The sequence below is a fragment of the Plectropomus leopardus genome, chromosome 22 (assembly GCF_026936395.1).
Source record: "Plectropomus leopardus strain MGB_pleo_1.0 chromosome 22, ASM2693639v1, whole genome shotgun sequence".
Taxonomy (NCBI): domain Eukaryota; kingdom Metazoa; phylum Chordata; class Actinopteri; order Perciformes; family Serranidae; genus Plectropomus; species Plectropomus leopardus.
The window spans coordinates 24,598,118-24,611,269 of NC_142197.1; the positions used below are offsets into that span (position 1 = coordinate 24,598,118).

Genomic DNA, 13,152 nt, shown 5'->3' on the forward strand with positions numbered 1-13,152 from the left:
TATTCCCACTTTGTATACTATAACGCGTCTCTAAAAGGTATTCTATGTCATTTAAAGCCATTTTTAAGAAGGATTCAAAATGTGACTTTTTTCGACATACTATACTATTATCTTGTCGGCCATTTTTTTGACATGCTAAATTATGAGGTTTTTGGCCTTTTTTGACCTTTATTCCCACTTTGTATACTATGACGCTTCACGACAAGCTCTTCTTTGTCGTTTTCAACCATTTTTAGGAGGGGTCAAAAGTTGACTTTTTTCGACATACTATACTATTGCCTTCCTGGCCATTTTTTTGATATGCTAAATTTTAAGGTTTTTGGCCTTTTTTGACCTTTATTCCCACTTTGTATATTATAATGCATCCCTGCAAGCTATTATATGTCGCTTTAAGCCATTGATAGGAGGGGTAAAAATTTGACTTTTTTCGACATACTATACTATTGCCTTTGCGGCTAGTTTTTTTTGACATGCTAAATTATGAGGTTTTTGGCCTTTTTTGACCTTTATTCCCACTTTGTATACTATAACGCTTCACTACAAGCTCTTCTTTGTCGTTTTAAGCCATTTTTAGGAGGGGTCAAAAGTTGACTTTTTTCGACATACTATACTATTGCCTTGTCGGCCATTTTTTGACATGCTAAATTATGAGGTTTTTGGCCTTTTTTGACCATTACTCCTACTTTCTATATTATAACGCATCTCTACAAGCTATTCTATGACGTTTTACGCCATTTTTAGTAGGGGTCAAAAGTTGACTTTTTTCGCCATACTATACTATTGCCTTTTTGGGGATTTTTTTGACATGCTAAATTATCAGGTTTTTGGCCTTTTTGGCCTTTATTCCCACTTTTTTAAACTATAACACGTCTCTAAAAGCTATTCTATGTCGCTTTAAGCCATTTTTAGGAGGGGTCAAAATTTGACTTTTTTCGACATACTATACTATTGCCTTGTCTGCCATTTTTTTTACATGCTAAATTATGAGGTTTTTGGCCTTTTTTTTACCTTTATTCCCACTTTGTATACTATAATGCTTCACTACAAGCTCTTCTTTGTCGTTTTCAGCCATTTTTAGGAGGGGTCAAAAGTTGACTTTTTTCGCCATACTATACTATTGCCTTCCTGGCCATTTTTTTGATATGCTAAATTATCAGGTTTTTGGCCTTTTTTTTTACCTTTATTCCCACTTTGTATATTATAATGCATCCCTACAAGCTCTTCTTTGTTGTTTTCAGCCATTTTTAGGAGGGGTCAAAAGTTGACTTTTTTCGCCATACTATACTATTGCCTTCCTGGCCATTTTTTTGACATGCTAAATTATGAGGTTTTTGGCCTTTTTTGACCTTTATTCCCACTTTGTATACTATAACGTGTCTCTACAAGGTGTTCGATGTCTTTTTAAGCCATTTTTAGGAGGGGTCAGAATGTGACTTTTTTCGACATACTATACTATTGCCTTGTCGGCCATTTTTTTGACATGCTAAATTATGAGGTTTTTGGCCTTTTTTGACCTTTATTCCCACTTTGTATACCATACCGTGTCTCTACCAGCTCTTCTTTGTCGTTTTCAACCATTTTTAGGAGGGGTCAAAAGTTGACTTTTTTCGACATGCTATACTATTGCCTTGTCGGCCATTTTTTGACATGCTAAATTATGAGGTTTTTGGCCTTTTTTGACCTTTATTCCCACTTTGTATACTATAACGCGTCTCTAAAAGGTATTCTATGTCATTTAAAGCCATTTTTAAGAAGGATTCAAAATGTGACTTTTTTCGACATACTATACTATTATCTTGTCGGCCATTTTTTTGACATGCTAAATTATAAGGTTTTTGGCCTTTTTTGACCTTTATTCCCACTTTGTATACTATGACGCTTCACGACAAGCTCTTCTTTGTCGTTTTCAACCATTTTTAGGAGGGGTCAAAAGTTGACTTTTTTCGACATACTATACTATTGCCTTCCTGGCCATTTGTTTGATATGCTAAATTTTAAGGTTTTTGGCCTTTTTTGACCTTTATTCCCACTTTGTATATTATAATGCATCCCTGCAAGCTATTATATGTCGCTTTAAGCCATTGATAGGAGGGGTAAAAATTTGACTTTTTTCGACATACTATACTATTGCCTTTGCGGCTAGTTTTTTTTGACATGCTAAATTATCAGGTTTTTGGCCTTTTTGGCCTTTATTCCCACTTTTTTAAACTATAACACGTCTCTAAAAGCTATTCTATGTCGCTTTAAGCCATTTTTAGGAGGGGTCAAAATTTGACTTTTTTCGACATACTATACTATTGCCTTGTCTGCCATTTTTTTTACATGCTAAATTATGAGGTTTTTGGCCTTTTTTTACCTTTATTCCCACTTTGTATACTATAACGCTTCACTACAAGCTCTTCTTTGTCGTTTTCAGCCATTTTAGGAGGGGTCAAAGTTGACTTTTTCGCCATACTATACTATTGCCTTCCTGGCCATTTTTTTGATATGCTAAATTATCAGGTTTTTGGCCTTTTTTGACCTTTATTCCCACTTTGTATACTATAACGTGTCTCTACAAGGTGTTCGATGTCTTTTTAAGCCATTTTTAGGAGGGGTCAGAATGTGACTTTTTTCGACATACTATACTATTGCCTTGTCGGCCATTTTTTTGACATGCTAAATTATGAGGTTTTTGGCCTTTTTTGACCTTTATTCCCACTTTGTATACCATACCGTGTCTCTACCAGCTCTTCTTTGTCGTTTTCAACCATTTTTAGGAGGGGTCAAAAGTTGACTTTTTTCGACATGCTATACTATTGCCTTGTCGGCCATTTTTTGACATGCTAAATTATGAGGTTTTTGGCCTTTTTTGACCTTTATTCCCACTTTGTATACTATAACGCGTCTCTAAAAGGTATTCTATGTCATTTAAAGCCATTTTTAAGAAGGATTCAAAATGTGACTTTTTTTCGACATACTATACTATTATCTTGTCGGCCATTTTTTGACATGCTAAATTATGAGGTTTTGGCCTTTTTTGACCTTTATTCCCACTTTGTATACTATGACGCTTCACGACAAGCTCTTCTTTGTCGTTTTCAACCATTTTTAGGAGGGGTCAAAAGTTGACTTTTTTCGACATACTATACTATTGCCTTCCTGGCCATTTGTTTGATATGCTAAATTTTAAGGTTTTTGGCCTTTTTTGACCTTTATTCCCACTTTGTATATTATAATGCATCCCTGCAAGCTATTATATGTCGCTTTAAGCCATTGATAGGAGGGGTAAAAATTTGACTTTTTTCGACATACTATACTATTGCCTTTTTGACTAGTTTTTTGACATGCTAAATTATGAGGTTTTTGGCCTTTTTTGACCTTTATTCCCACTTTGTATACTATAACGCTTCTACCAAGCTCTTCTTTGTCGCTTTTAAGCCATTTTTAGGAGGGGTCAAAAGTTGACTTTTTTCGACATACTATACTATTGCCTTGTCGGCCATTTTTTGACATGCTAAATTATGAGGTTTTTGGCCTTTTGACCTTTATTCCCACTTTGTATACTATAACGCTTCACTACAAGCTCTTCTATGTCGCTTTTCAGCCATTTTTAGGAGGGGTCAAAGTTGACTTTTTTCGCCATACTATACTATTGCCTTTTGGATTTTTTGATATGCTAAATTATCAGGTTTTTGGCCTTTTTGACCTTTATTCCCACTTTGTATACTATAACGGTCTCTAAAGCTATTCTATGTCGCTTTAAGCCATTTTAGGAGGGTCAGAAAGTTGACTTTTTCGACATACTATACTATTGCCTTGTCTGCCATTTTTTTTACATGCTAAATTATGAGGTTTTTGGCCTTTTTTTACCTTTATTCCCACTTTGTATACCATGCATCTCTACAAGCTCTTCTTTGTCGTTTTCAAGCCATTTTTAGGAGGGGTCAAAAGTTGACTTTTTTCGATACTATACTATTGCCTTTATTTTTTGACATGCTAAATTATGAGGTTTTTGGCCTTTTGACCTTTATTACTTTGTATACTATGCTAATAAGCCATTTTTAGGAGGGGTCAGAAGTGACTTTTTTTGACATACTATCCTATTGCCTTGTCGGCCATTTTTGACATGCTAAATTATGAGGTTTTGGCCTTTTGACACTTTGTATTTGCTTGACTATACTAACAGCGTCTCTAAAAGGTATTCTATGTCATTTAAAGCCATTTTTAAGAAGGATTCAAAATGTGACTTTTTTCGACATACTATACTATTATCTTGTCGGCCATTTTTTTGACATGCTAAATTATAAGGTTTTTGGCCTTTTTTGACCTTTATTCCCACTTTGTATACTATGACGCTTCACGACAAGCTCTTCTTTGTCGTTTTCAACCATTTTTAGGAGGGGTCAAAAGTTGACTTTTTTCGACATACTATACTATTGCCTTCCTGGCCATTTGTTTGATATGCTAAATTTTAAGGTTTTTGGCCTTTTTTGACCTTTATTCCCACTTTGTATATTATAATGCATCCCTGCAAGCTATTATATGTCGCTTTAAGCCATTGATAGGAGGGTAAAATTTGACTTTTTTCGACATACTATACTATTGCCTTTATGGCTAGTTTTTTGACATGCTAAATTATCAGGTTTTTGGCCTTTTGGCCTTTATTCCCACTTTTTAAACTATAACACGTCTCTAAAAGCTATTCTATGTCGCTTTAAGCCATTTTTAGGAGGGGTCAAAATTTGACTTTTTTCGACATACTATACTATTGCCTTGTCTGCCATTTTTTTTACATGCTAAATTATGAGGTTTTTGGCCTTTTTTGACCTTTTTTATTCCCACTTTGTATACTATAATGCTTCACTACAAGCTCTTCTTTGTCGTTTCAGCCATTTTTAGGAGGGGTCAAAGTTGACTTTTTCGCCATACTATACTATTGCCTTCCTGGCCATTTTTTGATATGCTAAATTATCAGGTTTTTGGCCTTTTTGACCTTTAATCCCACTTTGTATACTATAACGTCTCTAAAAGGTATTCTATGTCGCTTTAAGTGATTTTTAGGAGGGTCAAAAGTTGACTTTTTCATACCATACTATACTATTGCCTTTTGGGGATCTTTTGATATGCTAAATTATGAGGTTTTTTGGCCTTTTTGACCTTTATTCCACTTTGTATACTATAACGTGTCTCTACAAGGTATTCTATGTTGCTTTAAGCCATTTTTAGGGGGTCAAAGTTGACTTTTTTCGACATGCTATACTATTGCCTTGTCGGCCATTTTTTTGACATGCTAAATTATGAGGTTTTTGGCCTTTTTTGACCTTTATTCCTACTTTCTATACTATAACACGTCTCTACAAGCTATTCTATAACGTTTTACGCCATTTTTGGGAGCGGTCAAAAGTTGAGTTTTTTCGACATACTGTACTATTGCCTTCCCGGCCATTTTTTGATATGCTAAATTATAAGGTTTTTGGCCTTTTTTGACCTTTATTCCCACTTTGTATACTATAACATGTCTCTAAAAGGTATTCTATGTCATTGAAAGCCATTTTTAGGAGGGGTCAAAATGTGACTTTTTTCACCGTACTATACTATTGCCTTGTCTGCCATGTTTTTGACATGCTAAATTATGAGGTTTTTGGCCTTTTTTGACCTTTATTCCCACTTTGTATACCATAACATATCTCTAAAAGGTATTCCATGTTGCTTTAAGCCATTTTTAGGGGGGGTCAAAATTTGACTTTTTTCGCCATACTATACTATTGCCTTTTTGGGGATTTGTTTGATATGCAAAATTATAAGGTTTTTGGCCTTTTTTGACCTTTATTCCCACTTTGTATACTATAACGCGTCTCTAAGAGGTATTCTATGTCAGTTAAAGCCATTTTTAGGAAGGATTCTAAATGTGACTTTTTTCGACATACTATACTATTGCCTTGTCGGCCATTTTTTTGACATGCTAAATTATGAGGTTTTTGGCCTTTTTTGACCTTTATTCCCACTTTGTATACCATACCGTGTCTCTACCAGCTCTTCTTTGTCGTTTTCAACCATTTTTAGGAGGGGTCAAAAGTTGACTTTTTTCGACATGCTATACTATTGCCTTGTCGGCCATTTTTTGACATGCTAAATTATGAGGTTTTTGGCCTTTTTTGACCTTTATTCCCACTTTGTATACTATAACGCGTCTCTAAAAGGTATTCTATGTCATTTAAAGCCATTTTTAAGAAGGATTCAAAATGTGACTTTTTTCGACATACTATACTATTATCTTGTCGGCCATTTTTTTGACATGCTAAATTATAAGGTTTTTGGCCTTTTTTGACCTTTATTCCCACTTTGTATACTATGACGCTTCACGACAAGCTCTTCTTTGTCGTTTTCAACCATTTTTAGGAGGGGTCAAAAGTTGACTTTTTTCGACATACTATACTATTGCCTTCCTGGCCATTTGTTTGATATGCTAAATTTTAAGGTTTTTGGCCTTTTTTGACCTTTATTCCCACTTTGTATATTATAATGCATCCCTGCAAGCTATTATATGTCGCTTTAAGCCATTGATAGGAGGGGTAAAAATTTGACTTTTTTCGACATACTATACTATTGCCTTTGCGGCTAGTTTTTTTTGACATGCTAAATTATCAGGTTTTTGGCCTTTTTGGCCTTTATTCCCACTTTTTTAAACTATAACACGTCTCTAAAAGCTATTCTATGTCGCTTTAAGCCATTTTTAGGAGGGGTCAAAATTTGACTTTTTTCGACATACTATACTATTGCCTTGTCTGCCATTTTTTTTACATGCTAAATTATGAGGTTTTTGGCCTTTTTTGACCTTTATTCCCACTTTGTATACTATAATGCTTCACTACAAGCTCTTCTTTGTCGTTTTCAGCCATTTTTAGGAGGGGTCAAAAGTTGACTTTTTTCGCCATACTATACTATTGCCTTCCTGGCCATTTTTTTGATATGCTAAATTATCAGGTTTTTGGCCTTTTTTGACCTTTAATCCCACTTTGTATACTATAACGCGTCTCTAAAAGGTATTCTATGTCGCTTTAAGTGATTTTTAGGAGGGGTCAAAAGTTGACTTTTTTCGCCATACTATACTATTGCCTTTTTGGGGATCTTTTTGATATGCTAAATTATGAGGTTTTTGGCCTTTTTTGACCTTTATTCCCACTTTGTATACTATAACGTGTCTCTACAAGGTATTCTATGTTGCTTTAAGCCATTTTTTAGGGGGGGTCAAAAGTTGACTTTTTTCGACATGCTATACTATTGCCTTGTCGGCCATTTTTTTTACATGCTAAATTATGAGGTTTTTGGCCTTTTTTGACCTTTATTCCTACTTTCTATACTATAACACGTCTCTACAAGCTATTCTATAACGTTTTACGCCATTTTTGGGAGCGGTCAAAAGTTGAGTTTTTTCGACATACTGTACTATTGCCTTCCCGGCCATTTTTTTGATATGCTAAATTATAAGGTTTTTGGCCTTTTTTGACCTTTATTCCCACTTTGTATACTATAACATGTCTCTAAAAGGTATTCTATGTCATTGAAAGCCATTTTTAGGAGGGGTCAAAATGTGACTTTTTTCACCGTACTATACTATTGCCTTGTCTGCCATGTTTTTGACATGCTAAATTATGAGGTTTTTGGCCTTTTTTGACCTTTATTCCCACTTTGTATACCATAACATATCTCTAAAAGGTATTCCATGTTGCTTTAAGCCATTTTTAGGGGGGGTCAAAATTTGACTTTTTTCGCCATACTATACTATTGCCTTTTTGGGGATTTGTTTGATATGCAAAATTATAAGGTTTTTGGCCTTTTTTGACCTTTATTCCCACTTTGTATACTATAACGCGTCTCTAAGAGGTATTCTATGTCAGTTAAAGCCATTTTTAGGAAGGATTCTAAATGTGACTTTTTTCGACATACTATACTATTGCCTTCCTGGCCATTTTTTTAATATGCTAAATTATTAGGTTTTTGGCCTTTTTTGACCTTTATTCCCACTTTGTATATTATAATGCATCCCTACAAGCTATTCTATGTCGGTTTAAGTCATTTTTAGGAGCAGTCAAAATTTGACTTTTCTCGACATGCTATACTATTGCCTTCCTGGCCATTTTTTTGACATGCTAAATTATGAGGTTTTTGGCCTTTTTTGACCTTTATTCCCACTTTGTATACTATAACGTGTCTCTACAAGGTGTTCTATGTCTTTTTAAGCCATTTTTAGGAGGGGTCAGAATGTGACTTTTTTCGACATACTATACTATTGCCTTGTCGGCCATTTTTTTCACATGCTAAATTATGAGGTGTTTGGCCTTTTTTGACCTTTATTCCCACTTTGTATACTATAACGCTTCACGACAAGCTCTTCTTTGTTGTTTGAAGCGGTTTTTAGGAGGGGTCAAAATGTGACTTTTTTCGACATACTATACTATTGCCTTGTCGGCCATTTTTTGACATGTTAAATTATGAGGTTTTTGGCCTTTTTTGACCTTTAATCCCACTTTGTATACTATAACGCGTCTCTAAAAGGTATTCTATGTCGCTTTAAGTGATTTTTAGGAGGGGTCAAAATGTGACTTTTTTCGACATACTATACTATTGCCTTGTCGGCCATTTTTTTTATATGCTTAATTATGAGGTTTTTGGCCTTTTTTGACCTTTATTCTTACTTTCTATACTATAACACGTCTCTACAAGCTCTTCTATAACGTTTTACGCCATTTTTAGGAGGGGTCAAAAGTTGACTTTTTTCGACATACTATACTATTGCCTTGTCGGCCATTTTTTGACATGCTAAATTATGAAGTTTTTGGCCTTTTTTGACCTTTATTCCCACTTTGTATACCATAACGTGTCTCTACAAGCTCTTCTTTGTCGTTTTAAACCATTTTTAGGAGGGGTCAAAATGTGACTTTTTTCGCCATACTATACTATTGCCGTTTTGGGGATTTTTTTGACATGCTAAATTATCAGGTTTTTGGCCTTTTTGGCCTTTATTCCCACTTTGTATACTATAACGTGCCTCGACAAGGTATTCTATGTCATTTAAAGCCATTTTTAGGAAAGGTCAAAATGTGATTTTTTTCACCATACTATACTATTGCCTTGTCGGCCATTTTTTTGACATGCTAAATTATGAGGTTTTTGGCCTTTTTTGACCTTTATTCCCACTTTGTATACTATAACGCGTCTCTAAAAGGTATTCTATGTCATTTAAAGCCATTTTTAGGAAGGGTCAAAATGTGACTAAAAAATGCTGTAAAACGTTATAGTATGTCGAAAGATCTCAAAATATGACATGTCCAAAAAACAGCTGCAAACCACATAAAAAAGCATGTTGTGACACATGATAGTAGAGAATGTTGAAAAAACTTAAGTATTTTTAAAAAAATCAAAATATGACATGTCCAAAAAACAGCTGAAAACATAAAATAGCATGTCAACTCACGTCATAGTATAGAATGTTGAGAAAATGGCCAAAAACATCATTAATTTAGCATGTCAAAAAAATGACCGAAAACATCATACTATAGCATTGCGAAAAATGTCCAAACATGACATGTCAAAAACACAGCTTGATACCAGATAAAATAACATGTCGAGACACATCGCAGAATAGAATGTTGAAAAAGCATCCAAAAACATCATAATATACCATGTATAAAAAATTACCGAAAACATACAAGTAGTATGTCGGAAAATGTCAAAATAAGAAATGTCCAAAGAACATCTGAAAGCCACATTGTATAGAATGTCGGAAAAAAAGTCCAAAAATGGGTCAAATGTCAAAATATGAAATGTCCAAAAAAACAGCTGAAAACCACATAGTATAGCATGTCAAGATACGTCATAGTATAGAATGTCGGAATAACATCCCAAAACATAATAAAGCATGTCGAAAATATTACGAAGCACATAGTATAGCATGTCAAGATACGTCATACTATAGAATATAGTATGTGGTCAAAAAGTCATAGCATGTCTTTCAAAAATCATCAAAACCATTTTTGTATAGTGTGTTTACCAAAAATCCTGAAAAATGTCATAGTATAGTATGTTGTACAAAAATCTTTAATAATATATAATAATAATAATTAATAATAATTAATAATTATAATTATTAATAATACATTGGATTTATATAGCGCCTTTCTTGAACTCAAGGTTGGTTTGACGTAATAGCGTCGTACAAAATCATCAAAAACAACACAGTATCATATGTATGAATGAAAATTTATTTCAGACGTATAAAATAAAATAAACAAAAACCTCAAATCAGTTCCAACAAATAAGCAGAATACAGTGAAAAGCTACTTACTACCACACACACACCCACACACACACACACACACACACACACACACACACACACACACACATATACATATATTATAACATATTTATATTTTATACAAATACACACACACATGCATCTTTGAAAACAGTGATTTTTAAAGCCCATCCTCATCCCTGTATCTTGTAAAAATCATCTCTTTGCACCTCTTTTTGAACTGCAATTTGTGGCGCATTTTTGAACAAAGCTTTAAAGACTTGTGAAAAGCATTGAAAGAAGTAAAGTGATGGTGCTCCAGGATTCAAAGGGTTAATGATGTGTTTTCAGGGACAGACAGTGAGCCAGACTGGCTTTCACATCAACTTTTGAACTGCACTGTATTGGAACTGGTTGATTTTACATAGTTATTTTAACATTTCTGTTTTACATGATGTCAATTTTCTGCTTATTTTTTCAGGCCTGTGAGGGTAAGACTTCTGTAAACGACCAGATCCACTGGGCTGATGGATTCATTGTGGTCTACGACATCAGTGACCGCTCCTCCTTCCTCACTGCCAAAGCCATAGTGCACCTGATCAGAGAGCTCCAGCTGGGCTCTGCCAAAAGGTACCGGCTGAGTGCAACAATGAGGGGAACTGTGTGCATGGCTTTCCATGCACACAGTTCCCCTGTCTATGCCTGCTGCTTATTTCCTTTGCCATGGTACTCGCCCTCCATACCAACATTTAGCAACTGTACATCAGCTGAGTGCGATGGCCTGTGAATTCAAACGTTAACTTCAAGCATTGCTCTATGAATGTGTTTAGAATTATAGTACAACTTATAGCTGACTTGAAGTTATTTCAATCATTTCAAAAATATAAAATCAATCCAGTGTCCTCTAAAACGTCTAAATTGAATAAAAATGAAGCAAAATCAGCCCAACTGCAGTGGAAATATGCAGATTTCTGGTATTGAAATATGAAAAATATCAGAATTGGATTCAGCATCCTCAAAATACCCCAATACCACCCAGATAATGTCCAAATTGGCCAAGCTGTTGCTGAAATATTATCAATATATGTGACTATACCAATTTATGCAAATTATAAAAATTGCCCAGCATATGCAAGTTAGCATTGGTGTTTCATAATGTTGGGGACCTGCATTTTATATTTATAACATAAAACTTTGGGGTCACTCAATATTTCCAAGGTGTCTTTGCTGGCAATTAGACTATTTAAGGACATATCTCAGATTTTAGGACATTTCTATGATTTTGGGACATTTAGATTTTAACACGTTTCTTGGATTTTAGCATGTTTCTCTGATTTTAAGACAATTCAAGGATTTTAGGACTTTTCTAGGATTTTAGGGCATTTGTCTGATTTTAAGGACGTTCTAGGATTTAGGACGTTCCTAGAATTGAAGCATGTTTCTATGATTTTACCTTATTGTGAATTAAAAAAGGGTTGGCGGGGGGGCAGATTTGGCCCGTGGGCCTTAAGTAAAGTATCAGCAATGTAAAAAGAACCAGTGAAAGCCACAACATTTCCTGAAGTAAGAGTGGTTCAGTGATTGTGTGATCTTTCCTGCAGGAGCGCAGACTCACTCATCTTCCTGGTGGGCAACAAACAGGACCTGTGCCACATGAGGGAGGTGCGGCGTGAGGAGGGTCAGTGTCTGGCTGCTGAGTCTCACTGCCAGTTCTATGAACTGTCGGCGGCTGAGCATCACCAGGAGGTGGCGCTCATATTCTTCAAGATGGTGCAAAGCGCTAGCCTGGGCAGCAAGGCCAAGGATCGAAGGAGACGCCCCAGCGGCTCCAAGTCAATGGCCAAACTCATCAACAACGTCTTCGGCAAGAGGAGGAAATCAGTGTGAAGGACAGCTGTCGGTCGAGACTGGACCAGAGGACTGAACGCATCCTGTGGCTTGACTTCCTGTCTGTGATCGCTGTTGCTGTCAGTTGAGCTGATGTCTGTAGAAAGAGAGGCGTTAGTGTGTGAGTGTAATATAACAGTAGCACAGAGCATGTACCGTCTGAGCCTGCTGTCTGCTTACTTCAATTCATGCATTTGCTCTCAAATTTACAAATAAATGGAACTAAATGCCCCGTAAACTCATTTAGATCACATCCTCGGCCATATCAGGTAGATATTTAAGATGTTTGTGAGTTGAGAGCAGCAGTCAGACAACAAATGATACCTCAGATCAGCAGTCAGTGAAAAGTAAAGACTCTGAGATGTGAGCAACAAAAAACAGATGGCAACATGTAAAAGATTCAGCTCAGAAATAACATATGATAGTTACTGTGTCACAGAAATAACAAAGCAACACACACCTGCTCACTCTGTTTGGAAGTGAGAAATAAACATTTAAAGAGAATTTGGCTCTGTACATTTCCTAAAAGATAATGTGTTTAAAAACTGTAAATGATATTAAAAGGTTGCATCATGACAGGACATGCTTTTTGCGTTTCTCTGTGGGAAGGGAGTGTAAGAACAGGTGATTGTGTTCATGGAAAAGTGCAAAATAAGGTGACTAGCTTTGGGAAGGGGCGTGTAAAAAGTGAGAGGGCTTGGAGGTTAGGGGGCTGTCTACTCACCCGGGTTTCCTGCTCATTTTCAGCGGCGTCTCATCGTCAAATTCAGTCAGAATTGGAGAACTGTCATCTGGGAGGAGCTGCTGGACAGGTGGGCTCTGTTCCTTTAGTTTGGCTTTAGCCTGCTAACAAACAGACATCATTAAAAACCAAACTGCTTGGCCATGAACGTGAAGTCATAAACTTCTGACATCTTCCAACATCTAGCATTTGACAGTATTTCAAAGTTCCACATGTAGTATGTGTATGTAGTAGATGTTTTGAT

General features: G+C 35.6%; 1 protein-coding gene across 1 annotated transcript in view; it reads left to right on the forward strand.

Moving 5' to 3' along the window:
• Positions 1 to 12,744, forward strand: part of rergla (RERG/RAS-like a) — a 39,231-nt gene extending 26,487 nt beyond the window's left edge. The window contains exons 4-5 of the mRNA XM_042511664.2: positions 10,761 to 10,909; positions 11,881 to 12,744. Of these exons, the coding sequence (XP_042367598.2) occupies positions 10,761 to 10,909; positions 11,881 to 12,166 (435 nt within the window). The 3' untranslated portion in view covers positions 12,167 to 12,744. The remainder of the gene's footprint in view (positions 1 to 10,760; positions 10,910 to 11,880) is intronic.
• The last annotated feature ends 408 nt before the right edge of the window (positions 12,745 to 13,152 follow it).